The 20,105-nt window shown below is 38.6% G+C and overlaps 2 protein-coding genes across 4 annotated transcripts in view; both read right to left on the bottom strand.

Annotated features, from left to right (window-relative positions):
- Window positions 1-8,462, bottom strand: part of kel (Kell blood group, metallo-endopeptidase) — a 14,124-nt gene extending 5,662 nt beyond the window's left edge. The window contains exons 1-7 of the mRNA XM_015370724.1: window positions 8,204-8,462; window positions 5,073-5,343; window positions 4,698-4,988; window positions 1,285-1,406; window positions 824-982; window positions 641-712; window positions 364-552 (exon numbers count right to left, since the gene is read on the bottom strand). Coding sequence (XP_015226210.1) covers window positions 364-552; window positions 641-712; window positions 824-982; window positions 1,285-1,406; window positions 4,698-4,988; window positions 5,073-5,343; window positions 8,204-8,230 — 1,131 coding nt within the window. The 5' untranslated portion in view covers window positions 8,231-8,462. The remainder of the gene's footprint in view (window positions 1-363; window positions 553-640; window positions 713-823; window positions 983-1,284; window positions 1,407-4,697; window positions 4,989-5,072; window positions 5,344-8,203) is intronic.
- Window positions 8,463-10,315: 1,853 nt separating this feature from the next.
- The window catches only part of zyx (zyxin), a 21,674-nt gene continuing 11,884 nt past the window's right edge, over window positions 10,316-20,105 (bottom strand). For 2 of the 3 annotated variants that reach the window (XM_015370802.1, XM_015370803.1), the window contains exons 2-10: window positions 17,681-17,916; window positions 16,639-16,895; window positions 15,572-15,667; window positions 14,333-14,878; window positions 13,758-13,899; window positions 13,004-13,173; window positions 12,560-12,738; window positions 11,553-11,673; window positions 10,316-11,473 (exon numbers count right to left, since the gene is read on the bottom strand). In XM_015370802.1, coding sequence (XP_015226288.1) covers window positions 11,360-11,473; window positions 11,553-11,673; window positions 12,560-12,738; window positions 13,004-13,173; window positions 13,758-13,899; window positions 14,333-14,878; window positions 15,572-15,667; window positions 16,639-16,895; window positions 17,681-17,903 — 1,848 coding nt within the window. In that variant the 5' untranslated portion in view covers window positions 17,904-17,916 and the 3' untranslated portion in view covers window positions 10,316-11,359. The remainder of the gene's footprint in view (window positions 11,474-11,552; window positions 11,674-12,559; window positions 12,739-13,003; window positions 13,174-13,757; window positions 13,900-14,332; window positions 14,879-15,571; window positions 15,668-16,638; window positions 16,896-17,680; window positions 17,917-20,105) is intronic. The other variant, XM_015370804.1, reaches the window with a different exon arrangement.

Here is a 20,105-nt window from a genome sequence, read left to right as displayed (position 1 = left end):
TGGATGTATGTTACGCCTACAGGAAGAAAAAACAAATCAGAGTCATCTGACTTAATGTTCAATGATGCCTTTAACCCATGATGTTCAAAACACACCAGCTGATCTTACACAGGCAGCTTTTAAAATATGAAATCTCAAATTCAGCCTTGTCATAATGGGTGTGGGCATGTCTCAAAGCATAATTTATATTGACTAATTTTACTAATTTAAAGATTCACAGAAGTTTTTTAAATAAATTATTGCATATCTCTGGCATTCATATTGTAGTTAATCTGATCCATAATGTGGATTGCTTCCTTGTTTAACTGAATCTTTAAATGTGTCAAACCTTGAAAAATGCAATGGAGCTGACCAGACTGGTACCTGTAGCTCTCTAATGGTCATTCGCTGGAAGAGTTGTCCTTTTAACCGGCGATACTGCACAGGTGAGGTGGCCACAGCGAGCTCAGAGGACAGAGAGATGAACGTGCCAACATGGAACAAGCGGTTGGAAGGAGGGGATCCCAGGAATGCCAGGTAGCTTTGACATGACGACAGGAAGGGGCGTATGGTCTGGATTCAAAGATATTCTATTAATTCAAACACACCGAGCCTGACCTGGAAAATATCTGCAACAGGAATTTATTTACGGATAACCAACCTCAGCTTTAGCTCTTGACTGCTGTTTTTCACTGTTCCATTCAATTGGGATCAAGAGATCTGGTTGGTCAATCTGTTGATAAAAGCAGGCTGGATTTAAAGCAACAACACGTCTCTTACTTCTCTGCTTTTGCTGTATGCTAAAATATTAATGTTTGACGAACAAGATGATGGAGATACTGGCCTGAATGTATCTTTTAGTCCTGTTGCTGGGAGCATCATTCGGATCTTTGCCTACATACAGGTTGAAGAATGGAAATGTCCCATATTCTCTCATTAATAAACCAAGAGTGTAGTTGAAGTCCGTCTTATTCCACTGACCAGACACTGCCCAGCCTCCCAGCTATGAAACAGTAAGAAATTTGAAAGAAAAAAGACAATTATTCTGCCATACAACTACTGGGTGCAGATTTTAAAATAAAAAATAAAAATTGATCAGCTTATTCATTTAATGTTGTTAGATATCTCATGATAGAAGAAAAGATAGGGATTTTTAATTATAAAAGGCTGGAACAACAGAAGCTTTGATGATTTTTTTTTTGCTGACTAACTTGACATATTTGTCCTGTTCTTTTTAGAGTTTGAGACCACAAATAAAAGTCTATCAGTAAGGTAGCCAAAAAAAAAAAAACATGGTGTTTGTACCTTCTGGATGAGTTCTAGGAAGGGTTCTGCCCCTGCAGTTTCTAAAGATTTGGTGTCTAAGCAGGAATGGTAGAAGTCTTTCGTCTTCCGGACAGCAGAGCTGTTTGAACTGTGGTTGGTCTCTGACAAAGAAATACACAAGATTTAATTCAGGTTATTTTAAAGTTGTTAGATCTTTATCCCCATTCAGCCAAACAAAATCCTCCCTAAAAAAGGACAATCTAAAATCACAGTTTTTGATTACTTTAATGAGGAGTGGATACTCCAACCACATCGCCGTTGAGGTCATGAGCACAGAAATTAACTGACTGCATATTCTCAATTGAAAATGAACAGTCATATAATAAAAAAGGCTTTAATATCAAGGTGTCTCAAAACTTTTTGCACAAAGTTCTTATATAGCTTTATGCAACCTGATTCACACTACTGCAACACTCTGCATTGCAGTAAGTAATTACACTTTAAAAGCAGCTATTCCACAAAGCATGGAGGTACTTGGAGGCCTGTAGCAACTGACAGCAGAAAGTATTTGACAAAGGGCCTCAGTATGCTTTTCAACATGACCTGTCACTTAGCAGCTGTTTATAATTCATAGAGCTCCTGAATGCGACTCATTCATTAAGAAATTTGATAAATGTATGTATAGTCTGCATGTCAAAGAGCAGGATTTTTAACATCCATGACAATTAAAGTGATGGAATAATTTTAATACAGTGATTTGGATCAATGACTTATCACCTTTGGTAATATACTGTACCCAAAGTTTTTGCCTTCTAACTCAACACATTACTAGGATTGACTTATGACCCAAACTATTGGTTAGAATATAAATATTTCTAAAAAAAAACTTTTATCTATTGGTATAACATTAATAAAATTAGCATAGACAACCCATGTATTCTGTTTTGTCAATTTTTAGATGATGTTTTTCTATCTTTTGCAGAGCAATACTTTTTAAGGATTCCAATGAGTATTGCAGAGACTTATTCTGGTCCACTTCTCTTGCTGGCTTACATGTCTGCAGGCTGCAACTCTTTTGCAACCATAAAAAAATAAAGGCAATGCTCTGTTTTGGTAGTCCTGGAGACTAGTAGTAAACACAGGCTACATACTGCAACAAATAAGTTCTACAGCATCTTACGGTTTGATAGACGAAAAGAGGACACTGTGGACCAATTATTATTACGTGATATTACTTCAAACCATAGGGACAAATAAGAATGATTTTGGTTCATTCTGCAGTAAATTTCTTACTTATTGCTCATCATACATATGCATCATCACACTCATTTTTAGTATTTTCATTTTCTTTATAGGATAAAAAAGACCTCAGACTTTTACTTAGTGCCACAGATTATATTACATCAGATGATTTTGTTTTAATCTGGTATTATTGGTGAGCTTTGTCTAAGTGTTAACACTTCAATGTCTCTTTTATTAAGAGATGGCTACATTGCCATTAAAGCATATAATGTCTTGCTAACCTTGAATATTCGAATTATGGAACTGATTTTAAATCATAGCCATTCATACAAATAATGCACCAAGTCGTCAACCTGATGTTTTTCCACTTTGGTTCAAAGTCTGTTTTGCATTTTCCTTAAATTACTCCAGAAACAATTATACGTGTCTATCTTTGGATCCTGCTGCATGAAACATGACAGATGAATTTGATCAAGATTACATGGGTTGAATCTCTTCACCATAAGGCAAAAAATAACATGTCTCACTCTGGTTTATTAGGAGCCTTTGTCCAGTTTCAGGGGGACAAAATAAACTTGGCTCCAGTCCTTGGTTCCAGCTGCGTAACCCACAGCCATCTGAAGGCTCTCAGCTTAAAGCCTCAAAGTCCTCGCCACCTTCCTCACCCTTGGCTTCAGCACAAACTGCCTGCCTCACCACTCTGTTAGCCTGAATCCTCACTCTGCAGGGGTCAAGCTGACCAACACTCTTTCTGCAGGGTTGTTTTGCTGCACACACATTTATACTGCATAAAGCAGCACCTTCTTCACATGCAGCATTACTTGTACCTTTTTTGAACACCATCAGTAGTATAAATTCTCTGGCTTCATGCATTCCGTGACATAAATCATCACCACTGTCACCAGTAATATCCAAATCATCTTCCAAACTGTTGCGTCATCTTTATTTGCAAAGTTTTCTGCATTATCCGCATCTACAGACTTGCCTCATTTCCATCTCCAGTGCCATTATTGCTCCCCTTGTTAGAACTGTTATTAACAGCTACCTTTACAGTAATCCTTTATTAGAGCATCTGCGATCATGGTTACTATCAGTGGAACTGCCTTCATTTCTTAAAAGAGCTTTATGCCATAACCACATTCGCCCAATTATACATTTCTAGACCGATTTGCAGTTTGGTGGCCTGTTGGGGTGAAGTTTTTCATGGGGAGTGGCGGCCTAGTGGTTGGGGCATTGGTATCCAGAGGTTCTGAGTTCAAGCCCCACTCCCACAGACTGCCACTCTGGGTCCCTGAGCAAAGACCCTTAACCCAGGGTGCTGCACAATGGCAGCCCACTGCTCCCCAAAGGGGATGGGTTAAATGCAGAGAGTGAATTTCGTTGCTCTGTACTTGTTACAGTGTAATGACAATAAAATGCTGGAAAAAAAAAGATTGTCTTACCCAGGGACATATTAAATTGCTACAACTACACCTTTGATCTCAAGAATACCTCTCTTCTCATTGAGTCACATAGACATAGTCTCCAGTAGATCTTCATAGTTTTCTTGTTCACAGACTTCATAGTCTTTTGACTGGTCCTCATCATGACTATTGTTACCCTCTTCAGATCACTGGCCATGTCTGCAGTCTTAAGATCCTCAGCCAGCCCTCAAAAGACCCTGTTCACTACTATATTTCTAAGCAGTAGAAACTTCTCCAGTGTTTACATCCCCTACCCTAGAGTACTATAGAGGTGTATAGAGGGTTTTGTGGAGTAAACACCTCTCGAAATCCCACCTGTTCTGTAGAAGATGGCCCACCTCATTTAGGGACAGTTCCCGAGTTCTCTGAAGAAGTAGAGCACAACCAGTCTCATTCACTGTGGAGGTGCAAACTATTGAGTCTGCTTCTCCATTGTTTCATCAGCTCTCCAAGGTTTTCTAGACATGATGCCCCTTAGAACCTTCTAACTGGCCATGCTGGCCTCTGTGGAAGTCTTTAGGCATTCCTCTTGGACCTTGTGGCCCTCAGGTTATCTCCTGAATCTTCCTGCTCTACAGTGACTCTGGTGACTGTTTATTGTTCTTGGTGTGGCTCTTAAGAGAAACTTCTTGGGATAACTTTGGGGATGATTTTTATCAAAACCTTAATAAGGCTGGATAATCAGACCAGTAAAGTAAACATTGGCACATGTTAAATCATTACAACAATCTTCAGTCTGTTTCTTACCTAAAATCCCCCTGAGATACTGCAGGAGCAGATGTTTCCGGCTCAGATTCCTATCTTCTGTCAGTGTTCTGTGATCCTTTTGGTTTTCTGGCTCTGTTTCTGCTGGACGATCCATCAGGTTTTGTGAATAACCTTGCATACTGTGACCTCTTTGTCCCCCTCTGCTCTTCAATGGAGATCCTTTTGATCCACATGGGGACATAAAGTAATCACAGGGCTGGGTAAAGGGGTCAGTAGACATGGACAGGCGAGCAGCTGCCCACTGACAAGCTGAAGACACACACGGGGTTACTGTATAACAAAGTTAGACCAGAGTTAGACAAGTTGGCAAAACATTTGAATTTTGTGAGTCGCTGGGCAATTAGGGAGGCCTACCATACGCTGCATTGTTTATGCTTCCTGTGTTCTGACCATATTGGATGTAGTAGATCAGTCCCAGAATGGCCGTGCCTATAAAAAATCCTAGAAGAAGACCAATCAGTTTCTTTTGACGCTCAGAGTTTAACAGTTGTTGCTCTGGCTGGAGTGGGTTCCGCTGATGAAGCTGGTGGGAATTGTGAGGTTGCTCCGTCAATTGCAGCTCAGATGGAGCTTGATGCTGGCTCTCTGGTTCTGTATATGACTTTGACTGGTCTGTTTGCAGAAGCTGGAATAGGATGCAGAAAACCAAACTGTATAAATGTCTGGTACCATAATGTTCAAGCAAGATATAAAAGACATTCAAAATTTTAATCAGAAGTCAGAAAAGCATGTGTAGTATTCATATTTAGGCCCTTTATGCAACTAAACCTAGATAAAAATCATTAACCTTCCAAGATGTGGCTGTCCATCCAAACTGACAAGAAATGAAAGGAGACTTTTAATAAAGGAGGCAGCTTGAGCCATTATGTCCATGTTTACCCTGGAAAGCTGCAGAAATCTACAGCTAAAACGGAAAAATCTGTCAACAGGATAACTGTATTTTTACATACATTCCACAACTCTATTTAAGGTGAATGAATAAGACATTGGAGGCCTGGTTTTCAGGTTAAAACATTTTGTGTGAATAGAAATGGTTAACATGCATTGACACTGCACTACATGTTTTCTTTATCAACACCATGTGAACAGAGAACCTGGACAGGGTTAATGGGAGATTTGATGGAGCTTAATACTATTAGGGTCAAATTTCCATTATTGTAAAATGTCCATAGCTGTATATTGGTTATTTATTCTCCAGGTGCACTGTATTTATATTGCTAAAACACTTTACAGTACAGAATTTCATTTGTTTATTTTTTTTTAACTACACTTTTCTATGGTCCACATTTGTGTGACCATTTTTTTCCCTATAATCTTTTTGCTGCTGTAAACACCAGAGTTTCCCCATTGTGGGACAATAAAGGGATTTTCTTTTATATTCTATTCTATACAAGAAAATCCTTTAAGAATGCCTGACAGTGCAAGGGTCTTTAGTTGCAGTTCTCAAAATTGCCTGTCCTTAAATTTTCAGACGTAGCTCATTACTGGTTTTCTGCTGTATAAAAGAGCATGCCAAAGGGTAAATCAGCCATTTGGGGAAAGTGAGCATATATGCTTGTACAGTGGTTTTCAGGACCCATTGTCCTGCATGTTTTAGGTGTTTCCCTGCTTCCTCAAACCTGACATAAATAAATGGGTAATTACCGGGCCTCTGCAGCCCGTGGTGGCTGCTGAGGAAGGAATGTAATCTTTCAGTGCAGGTACTAGAGTAGGGATGCATCTAAAGCTTGCAGATTGGGTTTGGAAACCAATGCATTAAAAGGACGCTGGATGGGAAGTGGATATAAAACTAGAGGCTGCAAAAGATTGGAGACTTGCTCCACCGATTATAGTAGTGCTTTCCTACACCTGCATTATTTGTTCTGTGCCGAACCCACCTGAAGGTTTTGTTGAAACAGAGATCACCCTCAGCATACAGTTAAAGTTTCAGTGCTTTTAAAGGAACCGAAAACGTTGAGGTTGGTGATGGTAGAAAATAAAACGATTTCTCTAGAATTGCCCCAAAAATCATTCTACGGACACATGGCATCTCATAGGACTTGGGGAGCCCTACTTACTGCTCACCTCTAACTGTGAGCTCACCATTTTATTTACAAAGTTGAGACCACCTTTTTTTTTTTTTTTTTTTTTTACAATTCCAGTTGTTTTAAACTTTTAAATGATTACACTGATTTCAGGTATAGGTCAGTTTAGTAGGCATTTTCCCGTGAACATTTTTAATACAGTGAAGATGCTTTCTTGACTTTTCATTTTACAGCCGGGGTTAGAAAAAAAAGCCAGTTTCACACATATATAATACTGCAGAGAAACAGGAAGTACTAGATTGCTTATAAATCCAGAAACTCTGAGAGGATTGAGGCCTACATAATTCTCTAATGTAAAAGGAACTACTCAGGGTTCCAGTTGGATTATTTTTTTTTTCAGTACAATTATTTCTTAAAGTTGTTTTTTTTTTTTTTACAACACTGAATAAATGTTCTATAAATAAAAATCAGATTTCCCTTAAACAAAAAAGAAATTGAGAGGTATGCAATAAAAAAACGATTTATTAATATGCATACTTAATAGTGTAATGGTAATTATGAAGCGTGAGTAGATTCAAACCAGGAATATTTGTTAAAGCCATGGAACCATGAAATAAATGACAGAAAATTCTTTAAAAAAAAAAACAACAGTTGCCATTGAACTGTCTTTTTAAGTTAGATAAGATGATTTATTCTCCTCAATTTTGATACATTAGGCATTTGTGTATAATATTTATACATTTTCTGTTCAGTACGTGTGTCTGATTGTGTAAGACATGGTTTTCAAGATTAAAAAATCCTGCTGATGATGCAGAAGACTCAAATACTCGTGTTGAATGTGAACGTGACACTTGGATTTAAAGGTTAAAGTTGAACCAAATGTTGAGCTATTTAATTATACATTCTCAATCTTTCTCCCATACATTGTGGGGAGTGGTGGCCTAGTGGTTAGGACATAGATCTCCCTGGATGCCCCACAACGGCGGCCCACTGCTCCCCAAGAGGGATGGGGTTACATGCAGAGGTACATTTCTCTAATGTGAGATCAATAAAGTTCAATTATTATTTAATTAATCCCTTTTGTTCATGTACTTTTCAGGGGAAAACTGAACCACAAACATTTGTGTTTGCAACGTCTGAAACACTCAACATGATTATCAGCCTTCTTTTAGAGCATAAAAAAGCACTACATGGTTTTATATATTTCTGCTATTTTACACATTTTAACTGTAAAGTTACTTTTGGTGTCAAAAAGCACAAATGGAATTCGATATTTGGTGTGATGTAAAGATTTTCTTTGTTCAAAGTTAAATTTCTTTCTGCTAATAACAGTTGGTGCTCAACAGAATAAAATTCAAATATTGTAAAAGCATTTCCCCCTCAAATGTTACTTTTTTTCTAAACAGCACAACTAAATAATGACTGTTTTCTATTTAAGAGGATGATTTTCATGATTCTTACCTGAAGCTCGATTGAAGTTTGACTCATGCTTGCCTTGTTTCTTGTGCCGTGTTGTGTCCTGTGGCGTTTAAATTCACATGTACCTCCTCCTGTTGCTGCTGTCCCTGCGTCAGACTGCTGTCATCTATGCTCTGTATCTCTTTTCATCACTCCTTTCCTCTTCTGACTTTGCGATAAAAACAACTCTGCAGGTTTCGTCTTCACCTCCTCATTAAAATCCAAATAAAGCAGGGACTGAGCCCTCTGTTTTCCATTTATGGATTTGTTTTTAATAACATGCAGAAATGCTGGATACAGATTGCAACCAGTTTTTTTTTCCCTTTCCTGCTGTATTAATAGTGTCAGGAAAGAAAGCTGGGAGTGGAGAGTAAACACCAACACGTTGGCTGTGCTTAAACATTACACTAAGTAGGAGGTCAGCTTGTCTTCCTGGAAAGGACCTCTACATATTGCACACGTACATCTGCTATCGTCACTATCAGTGCAGCACATGGCTGGTAGGAACTGATAGAGCAGTCCGGAGGTCCCATTCTCACAAAGCACTGAAAACAAGCTTCAGTGATCTGATGTTGAAAATAAACTGGACATTTGTCAAAATAACAAAACAAAAAACAAACAGAAGAAAGGCAGGAGATGCACAAAAATTTGGTATAATAACCATTTCTTTTAATTCGATCTTTTGATACAGCCAAAAAATATGGGGTTGGACTAAATGTTGAAGTTTTCGCACATTCTTATGTATCAAACCTATAAAAAAAAGTTATAGGAAAAGACGAAGCATTCACAGGTAATACAAGGATGTACAATGTAAATGAAGCTGTGATAATATCTATAACAAACATTGATGGCAAAGTCGCAGGCACAAAGGTAAGAAACACTGACGCATAATACAGAGAACATAATACTAGGAGAAAGGCATGCATCACTATCACCTTGTTTTGTTCACTCTGGTGTTTTACGCCAGCTCAATTCAAGCGCGAAAATTGTCATACTTTAAAATTATTTTCTACAACTGCACACAAGCCTTACTGAATACAAAATGAAATACAGAAGCATGGAACAGTGTGGAATTTCATCAATGCAGCTCATGGCAGAAAGATGGAAATAACATTTATGAAACTTAAACTCAAGTATAAAAGGCTGACCAACAGAAACAGTGGTATCAAAACAATAAGAGAACATAAGTGGGCAACATGAATGCTAAGCTTTAAATCTAATCTACTGAGCATCTTTCAAATCAAGCTGCGTTTATGGTTCTATTATCCTGCTGCAAGACATGCATTTGAATACTTTTAATATTAGATCCATAAATTACATTAAAGACTTTAAGAAATGCCCGCTATTTAAGCTACTATAGATTTTTATTTAAAAATGATTATGTGCAGGGATTGTTCTGAGTCAAAGTTCAACTAGAACACTATTTAAGTTCACTATGGCACTGTGCAAGAATACATTACAGGTCCTGTTCTCAGCCATGCTATGAACTTAACTGATTTGCTGTTAAAAGATTTCTTTCCCACAGGTAAGGGAAGCTGTGCTTAGCAAATCTGTGCTCAACTTTTAATCATTTAAAAAAAAAAAAACATGCATCCAAAGAACAATCTATCAGACCTGAAAGCATTTTAAAGAAAGATTTGTTTTTCAAAAATTGTCCTTATAGACAGTATCATTAACTAAATTAAAGACAGTCAAACTCATGTCTGATGATTGAGAAATTCATACAGTGGAAGGCTGTAGCAGCATTCACTGTTTCTGTAGCAGAGTGAGCCTGGTGATAGGGAGAATTTTGTTTTTAGGCAGGAATGTAACATTAATCGCATTTCCAGGGAAAAAGCTGTAATGATCAGGTTCTGATGCTTCTTGCTCCCTTGTGCAAATCTTTGAAATGCACAGAGAAATTGGTATTGACCTCTTCTAATCCCAACAGGGGGCCAGGAGAATCCAAGATTGGATCTGTCTCTGATCAGTAAATTCACCTCAAAGAAGCGCTAATAGATCACAGAAACAAGAATAATTTTCAATGTAAGTTATCGAGACAACTCAAAGTAAACTCTACTCTGCGTCAGTGAGAACTGGAAAAACTAAGAAGCCATTTCAAAATAAACCATTTTCTACAGATGCATGTCAGCTGGTCAATCAAGTTGCTACAACACAAAGCTAGACTTTGGCCAGCGCTGGTCTTAAAAGGTAAACTGACATAGAAGCAACTTCAGAAGATAACAGGAATGGTAAAGCATTTACAGTAAAGCTGCTTTGTTTTTTTTTATTCTTAGGAACAATCCTACACAATGGCAGAATTAAGTTTAAGATCTAGATTTTCAAAAGAATAATCAGAGATGTAGTAAAGGTAACCATGCTACAGGTGCTCACAGCGAGTGTGATTGGCAATCATCCTATCTGTAGTTATATAAATAAAATCTGATTTTACGAGAACTGCTTTCTCTCGCCAACTGTGACATCAGGTCTGCTCCCAATATAAACAAATTACAACCAGTCACAACAGGAAGGTTTTAGAAAAATACTTGAATTCTGGTAATCACAGCTTTTAGGAAGAGAACTCAGAATTGGCTAAAGTCAGGATTAGCAAAAGTTTACAAACACAGGAGATTGTAAATCTGTGCATCTCTTAAATTGGTCGTGGAACTAATACAGTTGGATAGAAATGGGAAAAGTAACCAACTGAAGGTGTTAAATAAAAAAAAACATCTCCGTTCTTGGTCTTATTTACAATTTTCAGGAAAGAGACAGAGAAAGGCAACTCTAGATTTATCAGATGGCTCTTGTGCAAGTTCTGCTGTAATTGTAGCGTAAACATTGATTTGGCACATTAAACTACGCTGTAGTATATACACAAGAAAAGCTAGCTGGATGCCTGGAGCTTTGCAAATATGCAATAATACACAAGGGTATTTAATTCAGTGCAGTACATTACCTCTGCACTGGAAAAAGTGGTCAAAGACAAGAGGATACTACACTAAATCTGCATGCAAACATACTTTTTTTTTTTTTTAAACGATGCAATACATTCTCACAGAGACAAACACACCTGTGAACATCAAGAACAAAGCCCTGTTGCAAAGGCAAATCGGTAGCTGAATTAATCCTGTGCTTTGGGATTTGGTTCGTAGTTTAACTGAGAGATGCGTCAGCAGCCAATCACTGTGCGGCCTGCTTGGCTCGCTTGGTGTGGCACTTCATGCACAGGATCTTTCCATCCAGTGGATAACAGCCGTTTTCATCCGCCTCAATGGAGAGAGGGCGAGCACAGTCCTGTGGAGTGAAGAATAACGTGTGTGTTAACATTCTCTGGCACTTATTTAGAGGATATATTGATTCTTTAACTGCTTACCTCACAGCGGTAACACTTCAGGTGGAAGTTTTTGTCGAGGGCCACCACTCTGACCGTTTCCTCGCTCCCTGGGGCTGGAATAATGGGTTCATTGCAGCTCACACACAGAGGAGAGAAACGTCTAAAAGAAGAAGACAGAATTCTGTTGTTATTTCTCTGAAATTCTCAAAAGTAAAACAGCATAAAACATTAATTGAACCAAAACAAACACTCTTTTGACTGTCTATTAAACAGCAGAAGATGAAGAATCTAATTTAACAGTGTTTTCTGATTGCTTTGGTGACGTTAATCATTTCAACTCAGGGGTGTCCCAATACAAACCCATCTAATGGTTGTTGTTTGGGTTGTGTTTTCCACTGTCCTTACAGGGCTGCAAACTGGCAACATCTGGTATTGTTGCCTTTCTGAATTAAGATTGCATTTTTTTCCTGTGAACAGAGGGGTTCTCACTGGGTGCTCCGGCTGGCTGATTCTATGCACTATATACTAGACTGTTGCACCTACATGCACGTTCGTGAGGGGAAAATGCTGCAAAGTCTATTGGCTAAGCTTCTTACATAGAATTTGACATAAACTTAATTGTTTAGAAGGCTGTTAATCAGTCTAATGATTTAATGGGCTCTATGCACAACTCCACTACGTCCTGAACTTAAAGCAGCTCTTTTGTTTCCTGTCTTTTTCTACTGGATTAACTGAATAATCCAGGTGCCTGGCCACAGTAACCATGACCACACACATCTGGATTAATCAGTCTATTCAGAGATGAAAGCCAATGAATAAATGAGCTGCCTTAAGGAAGTATTGGAGTGGTACATAGAGCCCATGACCTTGCATAGCCATATATAACTTCGAATTGTTGTTTTGTGAATCGTCAGTACACAAATAAACTGGACTGAAAATCACAGTCTTCAACAATATTTATACCAGATATTATTAACAATAAAACTATATTTAATCAGAAACACAAAAGAAGAATCATGCATGTTGTTTTAATAATCTGGAGGCACCTGTGGTAATCCTGGACACAGTAGGGATTGTTGTTGTCATCAGTGATAAATGGCGCGCCCTCCAGAACGCAGGAGCAGGTGCTGCAGCGGAAACAATGGGCATGGAAGCACTGTCCCACGGCCTTGAGGACACGGTCAGTGATTCTCTCCCCACATCTGGAGCAGATAGCCAGGGAACTCTGAAGAAGCAAAAACAAAACTAATCAACAGGAATCATGTAAATAATGATGGTAAATATGCTGTGTGTTTTCCTGTTTCTACAAAGATAAAACTCATGCTAAAATCTTGATTAGCTTCATTAAATTGAAACAAATTATGTTGCAGAGCATAAACAATTACAGCAAATGCCTTAGATTTATTTCAACTTGGTAAAAACTTTTGTTTAACACCCAGGAATTGGTTCAAACAATCTGTTTATGCTGCATATGGACTGTGGTTCCTCACCACGTAACAGTCTTCACATTGCGGTGAGCCATCCCTGTCATAGAACTGCATGCCCTGCAGGGGGCGATGGCAGCTCATGCAACAGAAGCAGTTGGAGTGGAAGAGCTTATCCATGGCCCTCACAGCAGGCTGAGTGCGGGACAGAGCCTCTCCACACTTCCCACAAACCTCTGGAGAAATACAAGTTCAACAACATTCTTTACTAACATAGATGTGCTTTTCATAACCGCTAATTATATTTACCACATTCCTTACTAAAGGAAAATAACATCATAAAACATTTGGCTCTGATGGACAAGGTTCATTTAAATTCTTAAGATTTCTTTTGTCCCCAAACAAAAAGGAGAAATTCACAGTTAAACAAAGGTTAAATCATCAGAGCAGTTAACAAAGACCTGCTTCAGGTGGAGATAAACATATATTGTTTTCAAACAATGAAGAAATGATGTAATATCATAAAAAAACTAAATACAATTCTAATATAACACTAACACTGCAGAAATTCTCTCTTATCTAAAAGCATACTTAAGGTGAAGTTAAATGTTAAGAACCAAGAAATAAATACAAACATGAAGCTACGTAGTGAATGATAAAAATGGCATCTGCCTTTTATCTACATTAATGCTAATAATCATAGTGAGAAGCAGATGTTATGTTTAATGATTTTATAATCAGCATATGCAGGATATATGGCAAAGATGGCTGCCTGAGAAGGGAGGTGTGATTAATGTATATGTCTAAGACATAATAGTACCTGTAGGAGGGGAGGTGATGATGGGGGCTTGTTTGTCCATGTTTTTCATGAAGTCTTGTGTCATTTTCTCCAGTTCCTCCACTTCTTTCATATTTAGGGGGACGCCACCGCCAGGAATGGAAACTGGGCCAGGAGGTGACGGCTGTCCGTAAAACATATTTAATTTGACATTTATGCTGGCATCAATACATGCCAAAGGCTGAAACAGTGACAGATGCAAAACCTCTGAAATGTCCCATCTATGTTTGAAATGCTCTTAATAAGATGCCAGAGAAAGTTCTGGAGCAAAGTTTTCTATTCAGGGCTTTTTCTTCCATACAGATTGATCTCAGGAAAACATGAGAATAAAACTTTATAACACAGAAAAACTAAATTGTGATTAACAAGGCTGGAAAAGGACGTGAAATTACCTTCCTGTTAAGCACGATGGGAATGATTATTGATAACAAAGTTTATTTTTAGTGTGAGCATTAACAAGTGAAAGATGAACTCGTTTAAAAGGATTTTGATGGTCCTGTATCTGTTCCTGCTATTTCTTTTTTAAGAGTTCTTGCTAAGAAAAAGCTGCAACCTACCGTGGATGAAGGGCTTGTTTTCATTGGCTGGCTGAAGGAGGATGGAGGAGATGCCATGGACTTTGGTTGAGGAGGAGGCACAGCAGCAGGGAGGTTTTGGTTTGCATTAACAGGACTCTTAAAAGGAGAAGTCTTTGTTTGATGAGGTGCAGGAGGAGCAGCCATGTTATTTGGTGGAGCAGGAGGAGCAGGTGGAGCTGCAGGCACTGGAGGGAATGAGATGGTGGCTGTGGGAGGAGGAGGTTTTGGTGAACTGTTCATTGGGGGGGTTGTTTGGTTCTGATTCAGGTTCTGGTTGATCTTTTGCGCCAGTGAAGAAGATGAAGACGTCACTGTCCTCCCTCCGAACTTTGGAGCCACAGCTGGGGCCTTGGTGAACGGCTGAGCGCCAGGGTTGGTTCTGGCTTTGAGTTCCTCGGCCCAGGGAGCAGGAGGGGGGCGGTCTCCCATCTCAGGGGGTGGAAGGAAGGAAAGGGCCGGTTTAGGAGCAGTGGGAGGAGGACCTGAAGGCTTGGGTGCTGGTGCAGATGAATACTGGCTTGGTACCTGTGGATGAACATCAACAATAAAAGCCTGTATTTATAGACTCTTATTAACAGAAATCATTAATATTGAACTAAGTGAAGTTAAAGTTTATCCAACATAAACAAAGTTCAGCACAAAGAAGTTAATATCTAGTGTGTAAACACAGCTTTTGATACTTCAAGCAAACACCTTTATCATATTAAATATGAAGCATTGATTGAAGCGCTCCACAGTCCGGGTACAGAGTCTTTTGACATTTATTTAGCAGTTTGGGGCCATCATTATTCTTCCAGTCAGATAAAACTCCATTTATGGCCCTCTCACCAAGTCCCTTGCAGCACACTCTGACTCAATCACACCCTCCTGCTCTGTGTGCATCACTCTTCCTTTCCGCATGCAGCTTCACTCAGTATGAATCACCATGTAACTTTTTTCTTTGGATTTCCTCTTTCAGTCTTGTGAGTCATGTGTGCGCTTCACTAATAGATGATTTTTGAAATCTGACGAGATGAGTGACTTATTATAATCCTTATACTTTTCTCACTGGACAAAGTTGGTGTACTCCCTTTTTGCCTTCAAACTATTTCTTTTTCCTCAATGCAATTCCTCCAATCTTATTCCCTTTTGTCTCCTCTCCTGTTTGTCTATCAATCTGAAGGACCTTAATCCTATTGTTTAAAAATTTTAAAGAACTCCTCTGTCTGGGCAGTGTACCTTGGGATTGAATGGTCCTCTGGTTTCCATCTCAGACAACAAATCAGTCAAAGAATCAAGCTGTTTGTCAAAGCTTGTCTGCTTTTCCATTTGTCTCTTAATAGGATAGAAAGAGAAAAAATATCAATATAAAAAAGTACATTTATTGACCTGAGAACACTCACCATTGAGGCTCTGGAATGCCAGCTGTTAATTATCAAGCTTTTGCAGAACGTGACAGAATATGGTGTGTAGGCAATTCAAGCAAACTTCATGAAAGGACCCCCAAACTGATTGCGAGATGCAATTAAAGAACCATTTATTTCCACTGAACAATTCTACATGACTTCGATTTTTTATTTTCATCTAGTTTGCTTTTTAGGAGGGGAGAGGATTAGTCATGTGGTGTTTGTTTGGTCATGTGATCGTGATGCAGCGCAGGGTTGTGGGTGTTAAACTGAAGCAGTGAAGCAATGCCAGAGCTGTGGTCAGTTCTTCCCAATGTTGACCATATAGGGATATGTAGAATATGAGTTGATATTTGTGGCTGTAACAACAATACTAATATCAGATATCGGTATCGACGTATAAATCAATTAAAGATTGATTTGATTATTGTATGCACCCCGCCTCTTGCCCGTTGACAGTTGGAGATGGGCATCACCCCTCATGACCCCAGCAGGGATGAGCGTACCAGAAAATGGATGAATGGAAGTTTTACAAATGAAAAATTTAAAGTAGTATAAATTAAAAGTCAGTGAAAAAGTCAGAGGGTAAACTTGAACAAAGGCTGAGTTGGAGAGATGTATGGATTTGTTTTATTTTATGGTTTAATAATATATTTTCTACTTACTAGATTTTTAATTACATGTGGAACAATCTGTTATTTCAAAAACATATAGGTATTTATAATTTATTTTCATATAACCAAACATAAGTTGCAGGGGAAAAAAATAAAAAATAAAAGAAATAAAGAAAAATCTCTGGGTAATCTATAGACTACTTAATAACATAAACCAATGCTGTCCAGTCTACAGTCTGGCAATGCATCTATTCAGGGCAGCAGTGATTGAATCGATGTGACCCACCTGTGAGTTCCCAGCAGCGTTAGGAAAACTGGAAGTGGAGGCAGGAAGAGGTGGAGGTGGTGGAGGAGGAGGGGGAGAAGGACAGCTGGGTGGAGCGACAGCCTCCTCAGGGGGAGCTGGGAGGGGGAGGTCATCAGCCACCGGAGGCGGAGCAGGAAAAGCAGGAGCATCAGAGCCAGGAGGAGGAATGTTGCATTCAGGGGGAGGGGCTGGCAGATCATCATCCACTGGAGGAGGAGGAGGAGGGGGTGGGAAATCTGATGATAAAATGATAGGGGGGGGGTCATCAAAACATGGCATTGGAAACCATACCAAAAAAATAAATAAATTTGAGTGATTGCCATTAGATTTTAAAGAAGGAAGCAGTTCAAAACAAAAAACACAAACAAAAAAACCAACAAAAAATAAAAAGTGCTGATCTGAGAAGTCTAATTTATTTAAAGCAATCAAGCTTGTCTGATGAAAGCTTTTCAACATGTTAAGCAGAAGCCTACAATGAAAATACTTTCAAAACATAAAAACCTATTTATGTTGTTTCCAAGAAGTCCTTCCTCTTTCAGTTCTCACTATCGGACCTGTGGCTAACAGATTTGCAGGGCATTCTACCTTGCAGTAGGAGACTGCTCGCAGCAGCAGCCTTTAGACAATGCAAGTGTACAACGATAGTCTAGGATGCTATGTATAGTGATTGGTTGATGACATTAACAGAGCACTCGAGTCTGCAATTTTAACCGCTAACTGCATCCATTCGCAAATTATTCTCTGAATAAACTGTTGCTAACATAAGACTGGAAAACAAACATAAACAAACAGACAAAAGGAAACTTATGGTAAAGCCCAAACTTTACAGAATGGAAATTCAATAAAAGAGGAAGAAACTTTTAAGCTAGTGTTGCATTGCATATTTTCTTTATTGCATACTTTCCAAAGCTATCTGTACAAGTTGTGTTAATTACCAAAACAAACAAAACTGCCTTCAGAGACAACATAAATTAAGATGATGTTGCAATGATTGAAAAAAGAACTTAAATTAAGAAAATACCTTCACATGGAATTGAAGGCGGTGGAGGCATGTCTCCGACCCGACCAATGACAGCTGTCCCTAAGGGTGTGGGTGATGGAGCTAAGGGAGGGGTCTGACTTTTGGGCCTCGGCGGAGCCACAGAAGCAAACTTCTTTGGCTGGTTGTAGAAAGACGGAGTGGTGACTTTGAAGTTCAGAGATGATGTCACTACAAAAGGCTTGCTGCTGTTGGAGTTCTCCATTTTGTGGATTTATCTGAGGAGGAACGAAATAAAGAAAGAAATTAAGCAGCCAATAAACAGGGTCACTAAATTCATCCCACAGTAGCAGACTGGAGGAGAGCACAAAAACTATTCCTCCAACTAAAGATTAAATCAGCACTTAATCAGTTGACGAATGTCAAATGGTTTGCATTCCTCTGCAGAACCTACACGTCAGGCGTTAAGCTGTGAGATCAGTGGAGATGACGCATCAGTGAAACATTTGGCATGCAAACTGCACACTAATGCATACCAGCTTTAGAGGCCACATTACCAGCACAACTCTAGTCTTATAAAAAGATGCTGGTAATGTAATAAAAGTGACAAGATTTTTCCAGCTGCTGCATTCTGCAAGAAAAAAGGTTGCTCAAATTAAAACAGCTGAAGGCTAGTTTCTCGTTTTTATTCACTGATTCATCTTCTCACCTACAGTAAAAGTAATATGCCTTCCCAAGTCTTAAAATGTCCTGAATTATTGGAAAAAGCATAATAAAAAGGATTTTTGAGCAGTCTGTCTTAGCACGGAGTTAATCAAACAAAGGGAACAGGCAGATAGCTTCCAATGAAGAGAGAAAAGTGTGTGGAATGGTCATTAACTGGATCATAAAATCCCAGAAGTTAAAGAATTTACAAATGTATCAGCAGGCTGTTTACAGCTTCATAAAAGCCGGAGAGTAGTACGTTTTAATGACAGCAGCCTCTTTTCAAAAAGGATGATCGCAACCAAACCTTAGGTTAAACACAAATATTTACACAAAATACATGAGGTACAAAAGCTATTTTGGTGCTTTTAAGCATTCCACCGTTTTAATCAATCTCTGAAGAACTTTGCATGAACTTTTACCAGTCAGGGCGGTTCTTAAGTTTCCCCATCTAACCCTTGTGCATCACCAAAAACCCACACATGAACACTAACATCCGTTCAGGAAGACGACTACCCCTGATCCCACAACAGTAACAAATCGCAGCACAACAACGCTGTCACTAAGGAGTCAAACTACAGCTAAGCAGTCATTGTCACTGTGGGTAATAGAATGGGTCAACACATGGAAACAATTCCACATGCAATTATCCTGTTTGTGTTACGTAATGTTTTCTATGTCTGAGCTCAGGCTACGCTTTCATAAATGTGAAGAATTTGCACCTTTTTGTTTACAAGTTGATTGCAACCATGATAAATCATTTAAGGACAGATAAGAAGGAAATTAGATTTTTTAGGACAAAAACATTGTTGAAGAATGATTCTTTAAAAAGCCATCTTAGTTTATTTCACAAAACCACAGCCCTGCAGGCAAAGACCGTTCTGCCAGTCTAACATGTGACAAAACTCACGCTTTACCTCTCTTGCAGTCAGTTATTGCAAAACACCACCACACCCATATAGTAATAATAATAACAATGATTTTGAAAACAACGTCATTAGGAGATTGCTAGAGTTAGGAGATTGCTGAAGTTTATTTATATATACAAATAGATGTCAGGAATGTAATAAAATGATGTTGGATTTATAGCAAACAAAAACAACAGTAAAACATGATTTTTGCTGCAATGCAAGAAAACCCCTTTCAGGTATTGCTTTATATTTATTTTGAGCCACTTCATAACAAAAAATGTTCCAAGGAGCTTTACAACCCAGGAGTTTAAACCAGAAGGGGCCCTTTGCTAAGAAGGTGGAAAGAAAGAAAAAGAAATTCCACATCACATTTTCCCAAATGCAGGTAAACAGATTTACAACATTGGAAATATGCTTTTTAAACAGCAAGGATGTAAAGGTAAAAGGAATCCAAGTATGTTTTTTAATCATTCCTTTTTGTGATGCAGCATCAATTCCTCCATGTTCTAAGTCAAAATAAACCCTTACAGTTGCTTATCCCTGCTGATTATGACAAAACATGCACAGTGAGCAGAATTTGTTCCCTGCATCAGCTTTTTTCCAGACAACTTTAATAAAGTATTTTTGAATTGAATCATATTAAAAAAAGATGTTCATATTTCCAAGCCAAGGCCAAAATATTTCACAGAAGTGTCAGCTGTTGCTGTGTCCGGAGATTGGGTAAGACTCCAAAAAAGAATCATGGACAGATTAACCTAATGAGCAACACACACGCTCTCAAGGGCTGGTTATACTCCCCGCAACAGTGTGTCGCAGTAAGCTTGATGCAGACATTTTTTATTTATGCTCAA

Source organism: Cyprinodon variegatus, unplaced genomic scaffold, assembly GCF_000732505.1.
Source record: "Cyprinodon variegatus isolate N-32 unplaced genomic scaffold, C_variegatus-1.0 Scaffold48, whole genome shotgun sequence".
NCBI lineage: Eukaryota > Metazoa > Chordata > Actinopteri > Cyprinodontiformes > Cyprinodontidae > Cyprinodon > Cyprinodon variegatus.
This window is presented reverse-complemented; position numbering and strand designations above follow the sequence as displayed.